Here is a 20,898-nt window from a genome sequence, read left to right on the forward strand (position 1 = left end):
GCCAGGCCCTGCAGCCATTTATAGAGTCATCCTCACTGGGAACAGTTAGGCAGAAAATGGGAGGATGGGAGGCAGATGCATGGCTCCTCAGAGAAGACCTGAGTTCTTTTAGCAGACAAGTGGCAGGAGACAGGGAGCTGCACAAACAAGTTCACTTCCAGACCCTGCAGGACCAGCGGTGGCCCTGCCCTGCGGGGCCCTGCAGTTACTTTGAATTGAATTAGAGGCGTTTGCAGCCAGTATAAGTTTCCGATTTCTGTTGTCCGAACAGGAGCTTCCCCCAGTCTTACAAACGGGTCTGTTTAATTTAAATGCACTAGTCTTATAAATCTTGAATTCCTCTATAAGGGCTAATGATCCATGTATTATTACTTTTTTTAAAAAAAATTTTATTGATTATGGTATCACATAATTGTCCTCATCCCCCAGTTCCAATCCCAACACACACACACACACACACACACACACACACACACACCCGCACACCCGCCCACCGTTGTCCATGACCACTGGTTAGGCTTATATGCATGCACACAAGTCCTTACCCCCACCCTCCCCTACACTCCCTCTGAGGTTTGACAGTCTGATCGCTGCTTCTCTGTCTCTGGGTCTGTTTCTGTTCATCAGTTTATGTTGTTTATTATCTCCCGTAGATGTGTTAGGTCATGTGATATAAGAAATATCCTTATAAGAACCAAAACTGAGACAAGCCATAATGGTTATGCTGAGAGGCAAATGAATCAGTCTGTAGTGAGTTCCTTTCTGGGCCGACAATTCTTTTGAGTCCCAATTTCAATGTCGAACAGTTCCTTTTTTGTATATGTCAGCCATGGTATTTCAGATCTGGTTGGTGGACAAATGGTAGTGATGCAGGTCTGACCCTCTCTGGTTTGGTCCTGGGCAACCTGCAGCGAAGCACAACTGCTGTCTGCTGGTCTGGCAAGGCGTTGTCAGCATCTTCCATCTCTGGACTGCCTCTCTTCTGTCTTCATGGCTGGAGCACTCCTGTCAATTCCTCTCTGTTGCAGGAATCCACATGATCTCGGAGTTGTTTTCTGAAAATATACAAACATATTCTCAACCAAAAGTTAAGAAAGGGATATTTTCTATAAATTTGACTTGGGATCCCTTTTCATTTTTTTGCCCAAATGATTTTCCTCTGGCCTGTTTTGACACCATGTATGTTTTTCATGAGTATTTTGCTGTTAGCATTTCAAATGAAAGTTAATTTTCTAAAGTACAAATTTTCTAGATGTAATTTAGATCGCAGGATATTTTTCCACTATTATCCCCTTTTTTAAATTAAATATTAGGAGACTTTTGGAAATTTTATAATATAGTCTTGATAGCTTTTACATTTTAATTATTCTGAATTATGACTGCTTTAGGTTCATTACATGTTATGCAATTTTATCATGAGATGAACTGCCAATAAGAATTTTTGTTAACACTTTAGGAACAGCTTTTTGTACAGTACAATAAATTTTTCCAGAATATTCACTTATTTCCATTAGCCAATTTAATTTCCTCTGAGAAATTGACTACTAGACTACTGTCAAACTCAACACTCCAACAACAATCTTATTTTACCCTGTGTGTATTAGTGGAAAGGATTATTTGCCTTCTTGAGTAGGCCCTGAGCATTCCTGGTACTAGGCTGGATTTGGATATCAAAAACCCACTTCCCCTCACCATGGGTACAAGACCTCTCAAACAAGTCTTGTTGCAGTGAGAGGGCAGCTGCTGTCAGCCAAGTCTCTGTCTGTTACCTGGGTCCCGATTTGAGCTGTGCATGGGAAGCGAAGCAGCCATGGGGTCAGGAGACCTCCCTCAGAAGGTTCAGGCCTTGCAAAGTTGCAGGGGCAGTAAGGGTCTGTGCCCCACCTCTGTTGACCCCCAAGTTCTCTCCTGATGGCCCCTCTGTGACTGTGCCTGTCATAGGTTGTTCCTTCCCTGAGGAATCTTACCCGTCTCTGGCTAACCAGCCATCCTCCGGGGGCAAGCAGGGGGATGTGAGGTTCAGTTCTGTCTCCATAGTAGCCTATGCCCCTGTGGCCTCCACCCCCCAGCGCCTGCCTTGGGATCCCCTTGCATGCTGGCGAGGCCCAGGCACTGATCTCATACTTTGGGGAACCCGGGTTTCTTCTCCAGAGAGGGCCCAGCTCACCCCACTGGGTGAGAGATCAATGGTACCAGCCACCATGATGCTTCAACCTCAGCATGAACTGAAAGCTCAGGCCAACAGCTGTGGGCAACTAGACCATGAGAAGAGGGTCTCTCTTGGCCAAAAGGGCAAGAGGAGCCAATATAGAATGCTCAGGTGCCTTCCCAAGGGCTCTCTACACAATGGAAGGGATTAAATCCTTTCATGTAGTTTTTAAATTGCTGTTAGACATTCAAAGAATTTAGTTTGTAAATTTGCTTGGGATAATTGTACATTATGCTGTTGTAATTCTAAAATATCTAGAGATGTGTTACCTTTGTCTCCAAGCACCAAAAAGATGATTTTTTTATTGATACCCAAGGGTTTGAGGTACTATTATAGGTAATGGGGATAACCTAAATCTGGGAAAAATTATAATGACCTTCTAGAATAATAACATGTAAGGATATTCTTTGATCTAGGCCATGGCAATTCCATTTCAAACTGGCTGTCGGTTTCTTTTTGTATAGACAAGGTCTTCGTTACATTTTCTGCACCTCTCCCAGGAGGAAGTAGTGATGGTCCCTTCCTTTGGTGTCCACGCAAGCCAGAAACCTCTCTTTAATTTTACACACAAAGGAGCAGTGGTTTGATTTTGTGTCATATAGGTGGGATGCTGGGTGGTGACCCCTGTGTAATTACTATACTTCCTTGTCCCACCCGTGGTTCTACTGGATGACCAAGGTGTTTGGTATCATCAGTAACTACTTTGGGCAGGAGGATCAGCCCAGGTAAGGGCTCCCACCCGTGGAGGATCAGGAACATAAGTCCAGAAATCCTTACCCAATAGCCCCAGGTTGTATTACCATACAGCTGCTGAGTGCTAGCATGGCAGTAAAGGCGTTCTCAGGTGTTCTTGGGGTTCCGGTTACCTCACACTTTCTTCTTATTGTTATTTATTTATTTATGTATTTATTGTTTATTTGTTTATTTATTTATTTATTTATTTATTATTTTACATATGTGTTCTTATCCCCCCACTTCCCCCTACCCTTACTTATACCCCACCCCTCTGTTCTCTGTGACCATTGATTAGGCTCATATGTATGCACACAAGTCCCTTGGTTTTAAGTTTCACTGTGGTTTACTAAGTGGGTTTGCTATATACCCCAATTTAGCTTTATTACTAGTTTTAAGAAATAATAAATTCTGCTGTGTTGGGTAGAGATTGTAAAGCTGTGATTATATTTAGACTAGTGAACACTAGAAGTTTTTTTCTAAAAATATTCTGTGACTATACACCACAATGTTGCCAATGTTTAACAGTGTGATAGGATTATAGGCAGTTTTCCTTCTTCTGTTTGTTTCCCACCTGAACATGCTGTAATACTGCTGACGTAAGCGAGGTGCTGTTATCTTCGAGCCAGTCCTGAGCTTATCGCCCGAGGTCCTGTTCCATGGGGCTCCTTCCCGTTGCCAACGCTGTTCACTCTGCATTTGTGTTTCCCTGTACGCAGAAGCGATGCACGTTAAATCTCACCCTGGGTGAGAGATGGATGCCTAAAATCTAACCTTCACAGCGACCCTGTTGTGAAGTGTTTACGCTAACTGGGACACAGCTTGATCCCATGCTTGGCACGTATGGAAATGAGCAGTTGGTCCTAAATGGTAGTTTCTGTAAAAAGGTCACGTCTACACCTTAGCCAGATGAGTTAGGTTCCTACACCTCAAGATCGAAGCCCATACTCCCTTAAACTGCTCATTTCTCTGTCCCTTCTCTATCACCATCCACACTGCGACTAACAACCTGCATGTCCCGCTGATCACCAAGGAAAGGGGAGAGCTGGGACTTAAAGGGCAGGCCCAGGAGAAGTGTGGGGACTAGGGAGCAGAGCCTACATTTCAGCCTTAGCTTAAGGACTGGATCATCACAACCCTTCCAACTCGCCCTCTCCCCCCAACAACCCCTCCAAAAAAACCTGCCCTGGCAGCTCAGTGCTGCCCTGCGGCCCGCAGACCGGGGCGGGAGCAGTTCTTCGCAAGCACGGGCTCTGGTGCTGCAGCCTGACCCCAGCGCCCCTGGCAGCGTGGCTCAGAGAGAGCAGTTCACGGGCACTGCCTAACGGGACTGTGCCAACCCCTAGAAACAGTGAAACAAGACAGGAGAGGCCCCAGTCCAGTGGAGCTTACCTTTCTTCTTTTAAATTCTCACTTGAAGGTGTTTTTCAGTGATTTTTAGAGAGAGTGGAAGAGAGAGGGAAAGACAGAAATATCCATGTGAGAGAAGCACATTAATTGGTTGCCTCCTGCATCCACCCCGATCAGTCTCGAACCTGGGACCTTCAGCCTGCAGGTCGACTCTCTAGCCACTGAGCCAGACTGGCTAGGGCTGGAGCGTATATTTCCAAGAAAGACCATAAGCTATTATGCAAGTAACTGAATAGAATAGCATATACTGTGATTAGTTTTATGGAGGGGAAGATGTGACAGGGATTAGGAGCAATAATCTAGCCTAGGCCGGCTGATTGGGAAAGGCCCTTCTGATGAGGCATTAGCGACACAGAGAGAGAGCGTGAAGGCCGGTCTGCCTGAGTCAGTGTCAGTTCCTCTGAGTGTTAGATGGGCCGGGTAGGTCGGACTGGAGGAGGAGTGGGGCTCACTGGGTTCGCAGTTGACTTGCATGCTGCTGACGCCCTTTGGCCTGCAGCCTTCTCTGGGCTTGGGCTTGGTGGACGGCTGTTGGAATTCTTTTCTGAGACTGACATGTACTTCTCCCTCGGAGCCAGGCAGGTGAGTTGCTTAAAGCACAGAATTGCGGGGGGCTCTCACCCTCCCCTCCCACAACTTTGAGAGGCAGTTCCTTCAGTTTTACAGTAAGCCCACCCCCGATTCTGACTTTTTTCTAGTCCCATAGAACGATTACTTGGCCGATATATAAACTTAGCTATATTAATGGTGCTTATTGACGCATTATTCTGAACAAGCAGTGTCCAATTGAGACAGATTCTCCCCCAGCTTTACTTACGTTGCACATTTACGGTCTCCACCCATGAGTTATGCCATGTTAGGTAGGAATTTCTGAATGCTAGCTCATGTGTCCATCCACATTTATTTTGGTAAATTCTTTCTCTGGCTGCTGCAGAAAACCTTGTAACAGCATTTGCATGTTTATGTTCTCCTTTAGAGCAATCCAAAGTGTTTGTGAAGGTGTTCACTGAAATTGACCGGATGCCCCAGCTCCTTGCATACTACTACAAGTGCCACAAGGTGAGGAGGGCGCAGGATCATGCCTGCGGGATCCTAGTCTCATGCTCACAGGTGAAAATTGCCTCCTGCTCTGACTGTCTTATCATTAGCCAGCAGGGGGTGCTCGGGGTCCAGCCTGGGCATTCGGTCAGTTGCCAGTTGGAAAAGGAAGCACCAGTTTTGGTCTCTGTTATATTTATTTACAGCTGGATTTCATTTATAGACTGAAAACTTGTGGGTTTTTTTTTTTGTTTTGTTTTTTTTCTCTTAAGAGAGATTCATGTCTTAAGCTTTATTATGCCCTCAGCCAGCCATGAGAATTTCATATATTTCCTAGGGTTGTTGAGTTAGGTCTTGAAAAACTCGACAGTGTCCTGGGCCAACCTGATTTCTTTCAGGTCTGATGCTCATGTGTTATTTAAGCAGTAGTGTTAGGACTTGAAGCTAAAACACAGCTCCCTACCCCCTTCAGAAGGGAGAGGCCTGCTGAGGGAAGTGCATTGGCCTGCTTTTGGAGCAAGATAAAAGGAGAAAGGGTCACTGGAGGGAGCAGATTGGGTTTGGTTTGATGATCAGAGCAGGTAACGCTAAGTGGCTTTTCCTGTCTTTGGAAGTGCACGACCATCGGGGCCATGCTTGCTCAGGTTGGAGGCAGCAGTACATCGCTTGCCATGGTAGAGGGCAGGGCGGTTTAGTGGGCAGCGTGTGTTGGTGTACCCAGCGGGCCCCTTTGTTCTGCTTGTACAGGCGCAGCTTGTAGCAGCTTGGCAAGAGCTGTGCCAGAGCGACCTCCCCCTGGAGCAGCAGCTCACCGGACTCTACGATGTCTTACTCGGAGCTTGGCACACGCAAACCCAATGGGCTACGCAGGTAACGGTTCGCTTGGGCTCTAGGGAGAACAGAGCCTTGGTGACAGGAGACAGGTGCCCGCTCTGGGAGTGACCTCTCACTGCCGAGCACTTCTGAAGAGCCTCCTGCTTGCCGCCAGCATGGAAGGGGTTAAAGAGAAGCTTCCAATCCCAAGGCAATAAGGCCTCCAGATCTGTTAAAGCTCTTATCATCATTCTTGTCTGTATCTTAAGTAGAATCTAATGTGGCAGTGCTAGTTGTAGTTCAGCAGGGGAGCCTGGAATTCCTGAGGCCATTATCTTCTGATCGGAAAGCAGGCGGCTTTTGGTCAGGTGCTGCTTGTGAGAACAAGATCAAGATCATTTTTATCTTAACTTTGGATAAAATTTTCCCTGCCTATAGTTAGTTTCTCTTGTTCTCACAATACCTTGGGAGTTAGCCGAAGAATGTGGTTTTACAGGCACCCTCTGACTTGGGTCAGAGGCAAGACTGGGCAGCTTTGTGAAGCGGAACCTTTTCATAATTTCTTTCCAAAAATCTCTAGCCGAAAGGGTGTGAGTTATTGTCCCTTCGTCTTTTTATTGATTGGTGGATTTGATCATTTATTCTAGAGAGGAAAGAGTGGGGAGAGAGACTGATTTGCCGTTCCACGGAGTGATGCATTCATTGGTTGATTCCTATATGTTCCCTGCCCTGGGATGGAACCTCACGTTGGCCCGTCGGGATGATGCTCCAACACCCTGTGCTACCTTGTCTCCGTGCCAGGAGGCCCTGGGGTCTTCCTTTAGAAGGGAAAAGGCTGTCTGACTCTGAGTGATGGCTGACTGGGTCTGTTTATGGTGTGACTTACATGTTTTCAAACTTATGTTTGCCAGTCATTTGCTGGAGCGAATTCAGCTGCAGTCGGAGAGAAGTCCTGCAGGGTCATGACATGCAAGATGGTGACGCCACTCTTCTCCCTCCTCACTTCTTCCTCCTTCAGTCACCCTAATTCAGACTGGAAGGGAAACTGGGAAACAGCTCCTGGAGAAGCTTCAGTGTTTGTGAGCTATTTTCACTGGCCCTGCCCACCATGTGCTTGCCTCTTCTGCTGCTCGCACGAGATGGAGGCAGCCCTGTCCACTGGTACAAATATTCCTGGCCTCTAAGGAAAAGGACTTAGACTTCCCAGACTGCTGTTCAGGCTGCAGCCACAATTTCACAAGCTGTGCATTTATGCTAGGTCATACTTGGGGGCCTGTGACCCCTTTTCTTTTCAGGATATAAGCATGGGAGGTGGTGGTCCTCTTCCGAAGTTCACGCTAGTGCAAAAGACACCAAGGGTGCTGGGGTGACTGTGTCGCCTTCAGATACTCCCCCTAGTATTTTACTATGAAAACGTCCCAACATATAAAAACTGGAAATAACTGTGCAGTGAGCACCCGTGTACCCACCTCCCAGGTCCCACAGTGAGCATCTTACTGTGTTAGCTTTATCACAGATTTAGGCATCTGTCCATGTGTCTGCCCTGTAATTGACCCATCTTATATTTTTATTGATTTCAGAGAGGAAGGGAGAGAGAGAGAGAGATAGAAGCATCAATGATGAGAGAGAACCACCAATTGGATGCCTCCCACATGCCCCCCACTTGGGGATCGAGGCCGCAACCCGGGCATGTGCCCCTGGCCAGAATTGAACCCATGTCCCTTCATTCTGCAGGCCAACACTGCATCCACTGAGCCAAACCAGCTCACCCTCGCCCCCTGCCCCAGGCCTTCACCATCTTATTGTTTGTGTCTATGGGTTATAAATATATGCATACAAACAACATTCATATTTTTAACTAGAGTTTAACATTTGTTTATGCTTTTTTTTTTATTTTTTATAAAACTTGGGAATGCAGTCATCTTAAATATGCCATTTGGTGAGTTTTGACAAATGCAGTTTTGACAAATGTGCAGCCTCATCCCTATTAAGGTACAGAACATGAGACCACCAGCTAGAAAGTTCCCTCATGCTCCCTCCTCATCAGTGCACCCGCACCTGGGGAGGCACCCACTGCTCTGCTGGTTTCGATCACGCATCAGTTTGCCTGTGTGGGAATGATGTGAATGGAGCCTTGCAGTGTGTGTCTGTTTTTTTTAAAAAAAATTTTTTTTTTTTTTTTATTGATTATGGTCTCACATAATTGTCCTTATTCCCCCATTCCCATCCCAAACCCCTCCCTAGATATGCCCCCCACCACCCCCCACACTCCCACACCCCGTTGTCCATGGCCACTGGCTAGGCCCATATGTATGCACACAAGTCCTTTGGTTGATCTCTTCCCCTTACCCTCATCCCCCCTTCTTTTCCCTCTGAGGTTTGAGAGTCTAATCACTGGTTCTCTTTCTCTGGGTCTGTTTGTGTTGTTCATTATTTCCTTTAGATGTGTGAGATCATGTGATCCAAGAAATACCCTTGTAAGAACCTTTTGTAAGGCTTCTTTCAGTGCGCTTTTTGAGACTTATTCATTGGTTGTGTGTGTGTGTATTAGTAGTTTGTTCCTTTTTTAAAATATTTATTTTTATTAATTTCAGAGAGGAAGAGAGGGAGAGAGAGATAGAAACATCAATAATGGAGAATCACTGAGTGGCTGCCTCCTGCACACTCCCTACTGGGAATCGAGCATGCCACCCAGCATATGCCCTTGACTGGAATTGAACCCGAGATCCTTCAGTCTGCAGGCCAACACTCTATCCACTGACCCAAACCAGCTAGGGCACCACTTTAACCATTTTTAAGTGTACAGTTAAGTGGCATTAAGTATATTCACAATGTTAACTATCACCATTATTCCCAGAACTCTTTTTTATCATCTCAAACAGGAAAAGTGTATTCATTAAGCAATAACTCTCCATTCCTCCCTCCCCATCACCTGATAACTCCTAGTCTACTGTTCCTATAAATTTCCTATTGTAGAAACCTCATATCAATGGAATCATACAGATTTGTCCCTTTGTCTGCCTTATTTCACTTAGCATATTTTCAGGCATCATCCATTTTGTAACATGTATCAGAATGCCATCCTTTTTATGATGTACCACATTTTGTTTATCCATTCATCTGATGAGAGACACTTGAATTGCTTCTACCTGTTGGCTATTGTAAATAATGCTGCTATGAACATTGGTGTACAAATATCTATTTGTGTTTCTGTTTTCTTTCTTTTTTCTCTTTCTTTTTTTTCAAGTATTTTTTGTTGTTCTTATTGTTAATCCTTACCTGAGGATATTTTCCCATTGATTTTTAGAGAGAGTGGAAGGGAAGGGTCTGGGATTGAGTCTGCAACTGTGGTATGTGCCCCTGACTGGGATTGAACCTGGGACCCCTCAGTCCATGGGCCGGTCTATTCACTAAACCATACCCACTAGGGCTGTGTCCCTGTTCTCAGTTCTTTTGGGTATATACCTAGGATCGGGGACCTCTCAGGCTGTGCCCTCCCATCCCCCATCCCTATCCCCTACCCCCACCCCAATGGTGCTTGATGGGCGACCAAAAGACATGGCCTGGTACTGGGCTGGGGGACCTCAGGCCATGACTCCTGCCCCGGTACCAGGCCGGAAGACCTGAGGGGTGCCCCCTGTCTGGTGTGCACTGGGGGACCTGGGACTGCACCCCTCACCTGATGGGGCTTTACGGGGGCCCTGAGGGTGCACCCCCTGCCCGACGCCAGGCCGGAGGACCTGAGGTTGAGCTCCCTGTCTGGCGGGGGGCTTGATGGGGGTTGGGCTGGCCGGCTCTGGATCTTGCCCATTGTGGGTGGGGCTAGGCTGGTCTGGGTCTCGTGTGATTTCGAGGCACATGCAGGTGGGTTGGGCTTGACTCTGGGTCCTGTGGCATGTACCAGACTCTGACAGGTGAAAGATTTTCATATACATTTTACTAATTTTCTTTCATCTGTGATACTTCTATTACAGAGAAAGGGTAAATAACAATATTAAAACATTTCCTCTAATTCCCTTTTATTTCTATTTTTAAATATATTTTATTGATTTTGTACAGAGAGGAAGGGAGAGAGATAGAGAGTTAGAAACATCAATGAGAGAGAGTCATCGATCAGCTGCCTCTTGCACACCCCCCACCGGGGATATGCCCGCAACCAAGGTACATGCCCTTGACCGGAATTGAACCCAGGACCCCCCAGTCACCAAGCTGACGCTCTATCCATTGAGCCAAACCAGTTTCGGCTAATTAATTCCCTTTTAATGTGCACGAATTTCATGCACCGGGTCACTAGTGTGATAATAAAGAAGCATTTAATCCGCAGTGGTAATCTGAAAGCATCCCTCTCTAACTTCACTGTGTTAGTCTAGTCTAGGGGTGTCGAACTCAATCAGAGAAGGGGCCAAAATCTAAAATCCAGCCTAAATCGCGGGCCGAATGGTTTACTGAACAGTCATAAACTGTCATTGTGATGGAAACGCAGCGGAGTGCAGTGATGACAGCGCGGTGCGGGCCACATTGCAAGGCCTGGCGGGACGGATTTGGCCCACGGGCCTTGTGTTTGACACATGTGGTCTAGTCTAAGGTACCTGTTGTTTACAGAATGGGGTAAAGCCTCAATGAATAGATGAATCTATAATTTGAAAGGCTCTGGATACACTATTCCTGGTGGTCCTTCCCATTACTGAAGATCTGTGTCAGGAGGAGAGGTGACTGAGCTGGAAGATCCTTCAGCTTTCATTTATTTATTTAATTGATTTTTTACAGAGAGGAAGGGAGAGAGACAGTTAAAAACACTGATGAGAGAGATTCATCGATCAGCTGCCTCCTGCACATCCCTCACTGGGCATGTGCCCGCAACCAAGGTACATGCCCTTGACCTGAATCGAACCCCAGACCCCTCAGTCCCGAAGTCGACGCTCTATCCACTGAGCCAAACAGGTTTCGGCTCTTTTTCAGTGAATTGCTCTTTAATTTTATTTTGTTCCCCCTTCTATACCTTCCCAATTTCTGCATTGTCATCTTCACAGCCCTCCCTCTAGCCAGTTTTTGGTGACCATATGAATATCCCATTTTGTTGATTTGAAATAGTTCAGCTCTTGGGGCCTGTGATAGGCAAGTAATAGCCAATGTTCTGGACAAGTTGTAGGTCCTGCCAGTTCTCTTGTTTCTGACCATGTTCACATGTGCTGTGAAGAAAACTTGGGGCTCATAGCTTTTTTTTCTTTTTTTCTTTTTTAAGCTCAGGTAAAGTGTAGAAACCTTCATAATTACAAAGGTCAGTAGTTGAACCTTTTCATCATTGCTCAGAACTGATCAGCCTTTCAAACACATATGTCCCCACCTTCCCACCCCCAGTCTCGTTCATCCATCAACAGGTCCTCAGTTAATACTGTCACTTTTACAAACATGAATACACACACACACACACACACACTCATTGTTTTAAATTACTTTATACTTTTGCTTCTCAGAACTAGAGAGATCACGCATCAGGTGGATGGAAGGTCTTCTGATGCTCAGATCGGGCTGTTTTCATCACTGATCCAATCAGCAGATGCTCATAGCTCTTGATTAGGCCCTGGGAGTGGTCCAGGAGATGGCTTCTTCAGAATGCATGCACCCATTTGATCATGTGTGCTAACGCATATACCCCTCTCTTGCTGCAGGTTTTCAAGAACCCCTACGAGGTGGTGACTGTGCTGCTAATCCAGACCCTGGGGGACTTGGCACCCTCCCTGCCCATGTGCCTGGGCTCCAGTGTGGAGCAGGCGGGGCCCGAGCTGGAGCTCCCCAAGCTGCTGGAGCTGTACGCTGCCACTGCCCACTTTGCCAAGGGGCTGGAGGTGGCACTGCAGCCCCACGCAGGTAAACACCCTCTCCCAGGCCCTGGCTGGTCTTGCTACTTTGTTCGCGCTTCTGAGGCCTGGGCTGGTTTGCCTTTTTAGGCGGCTGATTTTACAGAAATGGGAGGTGTCACTGTTTTCCTTCTCAACAGACATGAAACCTTTTCCCAGGAAAACAGTGCCCTCATGGGAATGGTTGCTGCTGCATAGCTGGACCAGGCAGCAGTGCTGCCGGTGCTCGGCCCGCACGGCCCGCTGCGCCTTTCTGAGGGTCTCAGGCAGTAAAAGGCAGGCGGACCTAGCGGCCACCAGCTGGCAGAGGTTCCTTTGGGAAGGTAGTGTCCTCTTCCTTTACTTAGAACTATTTTTCCTCAGTCCTCACCCGAGGACATGCTCATTGATTTTTAGAAAGGAAGGAGGAGGGAGAGAGAAACATTGATCTGTTGCTTCCTACACGTGCCCACCCTCCCCCCAGGATTGAACCCTCAACCTCCTTGGTGTACGGGACGACACCCGACCAACTGAGCCCCAGGCCGGGCAGTGTTCTCGTCCTTTTAAATAACCATATCACCGCAGGCAGTTCCGCCTGAACGCTAGGTTTCAGAGGAGTTTTCTGCTGACAACAAGTTTTGAGCAGGGATGCTGTGTCAGGACTGCAGGTGGCCACAGGGAGAAGGGCATCCCCGCTGCCATCCGCGAGGAGGGCACTTCCTGTCTTCGTTAGGCACACGATGCTGAGGGCGCCGCGCATCCCCAGCGGTTTCCACCTGTTCCTAAAGCATCATCAACTCTTAGGCACCACAGACACTGTGACGCATGCTGCTGTCAGATCAGGAAACAGCTCCAGAAAGGGCTGCTTGTGCTGTGTGGCTACTGTGTCACCAGCTCAGCTTGTTTTAATAGTTATTCTCTTTAATTACACTGGCATATAATTGCCTTGGACATTCCAGGAAGTATGTTTGTTGTTCAGGCTCCTGGTGACTCAGAGGTGTTATTGGCACACTCACTGGTCAGGTCTGGTTGTGGGAGAGGCACGGTGGCTGTGGCCGCTCCCAGGGGCCCGGGGTGGGCCCTTACAGGTGGCCGGAGCGGGTGTAGAGACCGTGTGTCCTGCTGGAGCCGAGGGAGGCACGTGGCCTTCCTCCCTGGCCATGGACAGCGTTCAGAGAGAAGGAAGAGAGGGGAATGAGGAGGGAAGTGCTTCGGTAGTCAGCCATAGTGGGGTACAATCTCTAATGGTTCCTAAAGCGAGTTTTAAAAAGGTTTTTTTTTTTTTTTTTCATTTCATGTAAAAGTCCTTTGGAAACATAAAAAAAAAAAGAGGATAAAAATGACCTGTAACCTTATCACTCGGAGAGAGTCACTACAACATTCTGTATTGCCCCCAGTAATTCAAATATAAAGACTCATTTTTCATAAATACATGTAAATACTTTATATGCACACACATGCATATATGTGTATATTTTTAAATCTTATATTCTCTTTTTTGCTTAATATAGGAGCATTTTCTTATGTCATTAAATGTTTAATGGCCACTTTATAGCTATGAGTTGTTATATCTTTTTATTGGTTCTTGGAACATTTTGTGTCAAAAAGCAAGAAAGCACTCAGACTAATAGGGACATATCACAAAGGTACAGGCGCCAACCTGAAGGAGCAGCCACTGACCATAGTTGAAATAATTTGAATATTAAAATGAATAATGACAGTAGTGGCTGAAAACACAATGAATAAAAAAATTCATGAGTTCATATTTAAGAGTGAGGAAGAGCCCTGGCCGGGTGGCTCAGGCGGTGAGAGCGACGTCCGACGCCCACAGGCTCCTGGTGCGGCTCCCCGACAGGGCACACCTCTAGGCTGCAGTTCAAGTCCCAGTCAGGGTGCATGAGGGAGGCAACCGAGAGATGCTTCTCTCTACATTGGTGTTTTTCTCTCCCATCTCCCTAACCTCCCCACTTCTCTTCCCCCTCCCTAAAAATCAATAAAGACATATCCTCAGTGAGGATTTTAGTAAAAAAAAAAAAAAAAAAGGAAAAATCCATTTATGGTCAGTAATGTGTAGTCTATTCAGGCAGAGATTGTCAATGGATGCCAAAGCCACTGGGTAAGTAGAGATCAGAGAAGTTGAATTGCTGTGCCATGTAAATTTTTGATTCGGAAGTTTTACGTTTTGTGTGTTGAAGATGGGCATTTTGGGACCCCCCGTGTGAGCACCTGTTCTGCAGGGCCCGGAGAGTGCGCCCGGGCTCTGCAGCATTGGAAGGTGTTCTTTTTCTTTTCTTTTTGACTTCAAATGATGTTTTACTTCTCAGGTACAGTGTGAAGGGGTTCTTAACCACAGTGGGCTATTGGGGTGAGGGGTGAGAGCTTTAATAGTGCTTCTTAGACAAACAGAACGCCACAGCCAAATGTATCAAGATGTGACTGGTGCAGCTCCCAGGGACAGTAAAAGCGGGCTGTGATGAAATGGAGGACCCAGGAGCTGTTCCCGGGCTGACTTCTGACTGTTCCTGATTGCCTCTCCCTTCTTGTTCCCTGAAGAGGAGCACAACCCGGTGAAGGTCATGGAGCTGGTGGGTGCCGTGTATGGTCCGTACAAGCCCTACCAGCTCAGGTACGGCGAGATGGAAGCCCAGAACCTCCTCATCCAGATCAGTGCGGTGCCTCTGGTAATGTCCCCACCCCACTGGTGGCTTAGCTCATTCTGTTTGCCAGGCAAGGGTGGGGGAGGGTATGCCCTGGAGAAGGTGTGAGCTGGCCTTAGGTGTGCACGGAGATGGGACAGGTGTGCAAAAGCCAGCCTTAAGGGCCATGTGGGCTCTTGGGAACCAAATGTAAGATGAGACCACAGATGTGCACTCCCAGTTTTCTGCTTCAAATCTTCAATAACAGTCTAGCCACATGGGAAGCTTCCATCTGGGTGGCGATAAGTTGATTGTCTCCTAGATAAACACTTTTTAAATAATTCCTTTTTGTTTTGTTTATCCTCCCCTGAGGTAATTTTTTTCCATTGATTTTTAGAGAGAATGGAAAGGAGGAGGAGAGACAGAGAGAAACGTTGATGTGAAAGACATATTGATTGGTTGCCTCCATACAGACCCACACAGACAGGGCTAGAGATCAAACCTGCAACTCAAGTTCATGTCCTTGACCATAATCTGACCCGAGACTCCAGTCTGAAGGCTGACACTCTAACCATTGAGCAAACTGGTGCTTTAATATTTTAAAAAATGTTTTTATTTCAGAGAGAGGAAGGGAGAAGGAGAGAAGAATAAACATCAATGATGACAGAGAATCACTGACTGCCTCCTGCATGCCCCTACTGGGGATTGAGTCCACAACCTGGGCATGTGCTCTGACCAGAAATCAATTGTTGTCTCCTGGTTCATGGATTGAGGCTCAACCACTGAGCCACGCCGGCCGGGATAATTAAATTTTTTGGCCATCTTTTGTTTGAGGCACATGAGCAAGGGGCGCATCAGGCAGGCGCTTACAGACAGGGCTCTGGGGGCACTGGAGGGGAAGGTCATGTCTCCGGCAGGTGTTAAGGTTGGTGTGAGGTGAGTTGACATTTAAGAACAGAGCTCATCGTAGTTAAACCTCCTTCCTGCACCACTGTACCATTTTCCTGGGATGCATCCGGAAAGTGCTCTGCTTCAGTGACATGCTGGCCCCGTAAGGATGCATTTTCTTTCCCTGGCATTCTTTTGGTGAGTCTGATACAGAGAATTTGAGTCCTAGCTTGAGAACAGGAGAGAAAGATGCCATTTTAATCACAGGAAAAGGGGAAAGGGATGAAAATGTAAGGATGAATGTCAGGATTTGATTGCACCTTTCTGCCAGGAGTTAATTTCTGTGATCTTGCTGACCACTTAGCTGGTGAAGAGCTATCCTAGTTTGGGGAATGCATTTTTTTTTTTTTTAATTCTTACACGACAATAATTTTTCATTGATTTTTAGAGAGAGGGAAAGACAGAGAAATATTGATGTGAGAGAAACACATTGATTGGTTGCCTCTTGCACCGTCTCAGATCAGGGCCCCAACTGGAGAGGAGCCTGCAGCTGAGACACATGTCCTTGATTGAAATCGAACCCAGGACTCTTTGGTCTGCAGGCTGATGCTCTATTCACTGAGCAACACCAGCCGCGGCGGGGACTGCATTTGTAATGTCCTTGCTGAGTGATGTTATGGTGGATTAGGAGGTTTGAAAGGCTCCCGTCTCAGTGTTGTCTATTTATTTGTTCTCAAGTCTGAGGTGGCTTGTGTTTGTCCATATTTGCCCACCAGGAGCATGGGGAGGTCATTGATTGTGTGCAGGAGCTGAGCCATTCTGTGAGCAAGCTCTTTGGCCTGGCATCCGCAGCTGTTGACAGATGCATCCGATTCACCAACGGCCTGGGAACCTGTGGCCTGCTGACAGCCCTGAAATCCCTCTTTGCCAAGTAAGGCTGGGCTGAGGGGGCTGGGCTGCCACATGGGGGGGAGCCCCCGCAATATCTGCCCCAGTAAATGTGTGTGTCCCATATGCCTGCTTTGAACCCTGGAGCATTCCAGCAGCTGAATGTCCATTAATGGCTCCATGAGATGTGGTGTATTCACACAGGGAACTCTCTGCAGCACTTGGGGTATGAATTGTGTCTACACGCACCAACATAGATAGAGCTCAAAAACATAGTTGGAATAACAGCCAGTTGCAGAATAATACATAAATCTCCCACTTTACGTAAAAGGAATGTATACAATCTAGGGTATATTTTCTGTATCAGGTTTTGGAAAGCCTTTTCTGCAAAGGGCCAAATGGCAAGAATTATTGGCTTTCGGGCCTCATGGTCAATGCAGACCTTTGTGGCACCTGTCTTACTATCCTGGGAGCAGAGGTAGATAACACATAAGTGAATGGGTGTGGCTGTATTCTAGTACAACTTCATGTACAAAACCATAGTGCCATCCCCCATTCTGGATCTTTTTTTTTCTTTTCTTTTTAATACTTTGAAATGCATTATATGTTTCTGTAAAGTCGGGTTTTGCAAACTCCAGCTCATGAGCCAAATATGGCATGCCATCTGTTTTTGTAAACAAAGTTTTATTGGAACACAACCATCTCTTTCACTTACCTATGGTCTGTGACTGCCTCCTACTGTGAAGGTAGAGTTGAGTAGTTAGAACAAAGACCCGTGACTCTCAAACCCTAGAAGATCTGGATCATAACAGAAAGTCTGCTGAGTCCTGATGTGTGGAAGGTTAGACAACAAACTCAAAAGACTGGTTATCTTTGGAGAGGTGGGGAAGGACTAGCGTGGTGGTCATACTGGATTTATTTTTATTTCTTAGTTTCTGGTTTTTTTTTAAGAAGGAGCAAACACACATTCACATATTTCTTAGGTAATAAAAAATAAATAAAAAGTATGTAAGCATCATGCTGAGTGAAAGAAGCCAGCCACAAGGCCCACGTTACACGATTCCATCCAAATGAAATGTCCAAATAGGCAAACCTAGAGACAGAAAACAGACCAGTGGCTGCCTCGGGCTGGGGGACGGAACCATTTGGGAGAGAAGGAGGATGATTGCTAAAGGTTAAGGGGTGTCTTTTGGGCAATGAACATATCCTGAAGCCGATTGTGGTGATGGCGGCACTAAAAACTGGTGAACTGTTCTCCTTAAGTGGGTGTACTGTGTGGTAGGTGAGCCATATCACAGTATGACTCGTATCACAATAAAGCCGTGGAAAGAAAGAAAAGAAGGAGAAACTAAAATCAAGCCAAGTGAGGAATGCATGGTCCCTGAGAAGGCAGTCTGGCTTGGAGACAAGTGCATTGTCGGGCTCTCCAGGAGGCCTGCCTCGTGGCCTGCTCTGGAATCCAGTCGCCTTCAGTCTCAAGTGATTCCTTTTATTGGACCGAATGGTGTTTGATGTTGAACATTTAGGGAGCTCTTGTCATTCCAGAAATACTGAGCATGCCCTGGGAGCGCTGAGGGCCCTTGGCCGGTGCTCCCCTCACGCCGGCAGTCAGCACTCCTGAGGGCGCTCACAGCATCGGCCCATGTCCTCGGCAGGACGTGACCTGCTCGCAGACGGACGTGTGACCAGATGGTCCCAGGTGCTCCTGTAGAAAGAGAAGCATTGGCGACAAGTTTAATCAAGTAGAATTTGATCTCTTCTCTGCCACCAACTGGGATTTGGTGGGTGGAAAGAATTTTTTTTTTTTTTTTTTTTTTTTTTTTTTTTAGATCTCGAATTCTACTGTAAAACAAAAATAACGCCTTTAAAATAATTTTTTAAAAAGAAAAGGTATAAAAAAATGGAAAGCTTTCCTTTCTTCCATTCTGCTGACTCTCAGGCTGACGAGCTGTGGACACAGCTATTAGTCATCTGTGCCCTCCAGACTTCCCGTGTGTTTGGCTTCTCACACTGTGTGAGCTGGTTCAGGCCAGTCCTCCTCGTGCCCTGCTTCTCCCAGTTCTTGTTAGGGACACTTTTACTCTTAGTTCTACTATTGGTTATTTTGACTACTTTATTAAAAAAAAAAAAAATAACACATCTGTGTTAGAAACTGATCACTTGCTCTTAGGAGAGATTTCGAAGCTGCTAAGACAGCTGATGTTACAAAATCGGGGACGCAGCGTGAAGCTGACTTGTGCAGGGTTCGAGGGGAACAGTGCTCAGTAGAGGGCAGGGATGGAGGGTGGAGCACGAAGAGGCGCAGGAGGAGACTGGCCTAATTTGAACCAGGGTGATGATGCAGGATTTAGCAGCTGATAAGGTGTCAGAGAATTCGGGGTTTACAGCTGTGATGGAAGCGTGGGCCCTGGAGTTGGGGTCACCTGGGCTCAGATCCTGGCTTTGACACTTACTGGTCGGGACCTTGGGTAGGTAAGCGCACCTCGGGGAGTCGGTGTCTCCTCTGAGGGGTGATAGCATCCCCTTTCCTAGTTGTGGCTGTCAGGGAAAGTGTCAGAGCCCCTAAGGCAGTGGCTATCACATGGCAGAGACACATGGAAATGCTGGTAGTGAGAGCACGGGAGGTTGGGAAGAGGCGATGCACACGGGTCTGCTCACCACCCCCAGGCCTCTGTCATCTGCGCGTCTGCAGAGCACGCATGTTGGATGCATTCGTAGGTGTTTGTCAGAGCCGCAGGGTGGGACAGTTGTCTGCCTCCTCCCAGCTGAAGCACAGTTCCTCAGCAATCCTTTGCCATGTTGTCCTGGAGGCTTACCCTCCCCAGGGCTGCTTCCCCAAGAAAGCTGTCACTGTCTTGGTGGAAAGGGAAGATGCTCTCAGATCTGGGTCTCAGGGCTCTCCGTGGTGAAGGGGAGGCCATGGATGGGGCAGCCGTGCCGCTGTGGGCCGGGCCGGGCGGAAGGGTTTCTGCTGCTTGGCTCCTGGAATGGCCTTTCTTTCCGGCAAATGGTCGTGCTCCTCGGGCTGGACCGGGCCGTTGACTCGCTCTCCTCACTCCGAGAGTGGAGCCTGCGGTCTGGGAAGCAACAGGTACGGCTCCTGTGCCGCCACAGGTGCCAGAGGTCTTCAGGAGGAGCCTCTTGGCTCCCCGCTGTGTGCTCAGCACATCCCGAGGCCCGCACTCACTGTGCATGTGCTGAGCACACCCCACAGCGTTCATGTCATACGTGTCTATTGATTCATTTATTTTAGCGTCATGACACTCCGAGGCAATTCAGAAGGCGCTGCAAAGTCCATTTTAAAAAACTTCCAACAAAACACTTTGCCGTAAATTTTGAAATTCTTTTAAAAAATTTATGAATGTTGGTTAATAAGGTTATATAGGTTTCAAGTGCACATTTCTGTGATACATCATCTGTGCATTGCATGGTGTGTTCACACAGTCAAGTCTCATTCCTTCGCCATAGATTTGCCGATAAAGTAGCTTAAATCAGTAATTAAGTTTTAGTAGTTTCCTTTCTTGTCAGGTGTATTTTGGAACTATAAAAGCATGAGGAAATTAAGGTATCGTGATGTTTCTTTAAAATACTTTATAACCTTGATACTGTCAGTTTACTTTTAGCTCTTAATTATAGTTTAGAATAAAATTCTCCAAATCTGTATTTATTTTGGGGGGGTACTTTGTGATAATAGCTTTGGATGACATAATGGAGAACAGAGATACTGTAACACGAGGCCCAGGGTTTGGGAAGGCTGAGAGTCTGGGCCAGCATGAAGCTGCTGAGGCCCTGACGGGCCCGTCAGCAGAGATCCTAGAGGTCTCTGTGGGTGAGGAGGAAGGCTGTTTGAAACAGGTCCAGAAACACTGAGGTATTTGCCCAGGCCTATAGTCAGGTGTTAATTCAGGGCTTATTCCTGGTGTCTCCTTTATTTTATTTTACTTTAAAAATATATTTTTATTGATTTCAGAGAGTAAGGGAGAGGGGGAGAGAGAAATAGAAATATCAAGGCATGTGCCCTTGACCCGGAATCGAATTGTGACCTGGTTCATAGGTCAACACTCAACCACTGAGCCACCCTGGCCGGGCTGGTGTCTCCTTTGTGCCAGCTCTGTGCTATTCCTGGGGATACGATTATGAGCTACAGTGGGACAGTCCCTGCCCTCCCAGAGCTCCTAGTCTAACAACAAGAAACATGGGCACAGCTTACATACGCGCTTGATTTACCTAGGTGCTGGAGGAGGGGTGCGGTGTGCAGTGGGAGCAGGCTGCACAGTCTGAGGAAGGGGCTTTCAACATTGAATCCGGTGTAATTGTGCCATTGAAGTCGGGCTCTTCCTGTCTTGGAGATGGATGTTTAGTACAAATTCGAGAGGTTAGAGTGCTGCAAAAGTACCCTGGGCATCAGGGAATTAACTGCCTTATAGCATCCCGGTAACAGTCAGGT

At 47.0% G+C, this 20,898-nt stretch overlaps 1 protein-coding gene and 2 non-coding genes across 6 annotated transcripts in view; 1 reads left to right on the forward strand and 2 right to left on the reverse strand.

Annotated features, from left to right (window-relative positions):
* The window catches only part of COG7 (component of oligomeric golgi complex 7), a 55,833-nt gene that overhangs the window by 15,920 nt on the left and 19,015 nt on the right, over positions 1–20,898 (forward strand). For 3 of the 4 annotated variants that reach the window (XM_036460119.1, XM_036460121.1, XM_045589355.1), the window contains 5 exons: positions 5,328–5,410; positions 6,137–6,259; positions 11,872–12,070; positions 14,593–14,720; positions 16,340–16,494. In XM_036460119.1, the coding sequence (XP_036316012.1) occupies positions 5,328–5,410; positions 6,137–6,259; positions 11,872–12,070; positions 14,593–14,720; positions 16,340–16,494 (688 nt within the window). The remainder of the gene's footprint in view (positions 1–5,327; positions 5,411–6,136; positions 6,260–11,871; positions 12,071–14,592; positions 14,721–16,339; positions 16,495–20,898) is intronic. The other variant, XM_045589353.1, reaches the window with a different exon arrangement.
* On the reverse strand, positions 11,441–11,510 carry LOC118731686. Its single transcript, XR_004991940.1, has one exon. It is a non-coding gene; the product is annotated as a small nucleolar RNA U2-30 (small nucleolar RNA).
* On the reverse strand, positions 11,671–11,749 carry LOC118731687. Its single transcript, XR_004991941.1, has one exon. It is a non-coding gene; the product is annotated as a small nucleolar RNA U2-19 (small nucleolar RNA).

The sequence above is a fragment of the Pipistrellus kuhlii genome, unplaced genomic scaffold (assembly GCF_014108245.1).
Source record: "Pipistrellus kuhlii isolate mPipKuh1 unplaced genomic scaffold, mPipKuh1.p scaffold_m20_p_31, whole genome shotgun sequence".
NCBI classification, from domain to species: Eukaryota; Metazoa; Chordata; class Mammalia; order Chiroptera; family Vespertilionidae; genus Pipistrellus; species Pipistrellus kuhlii.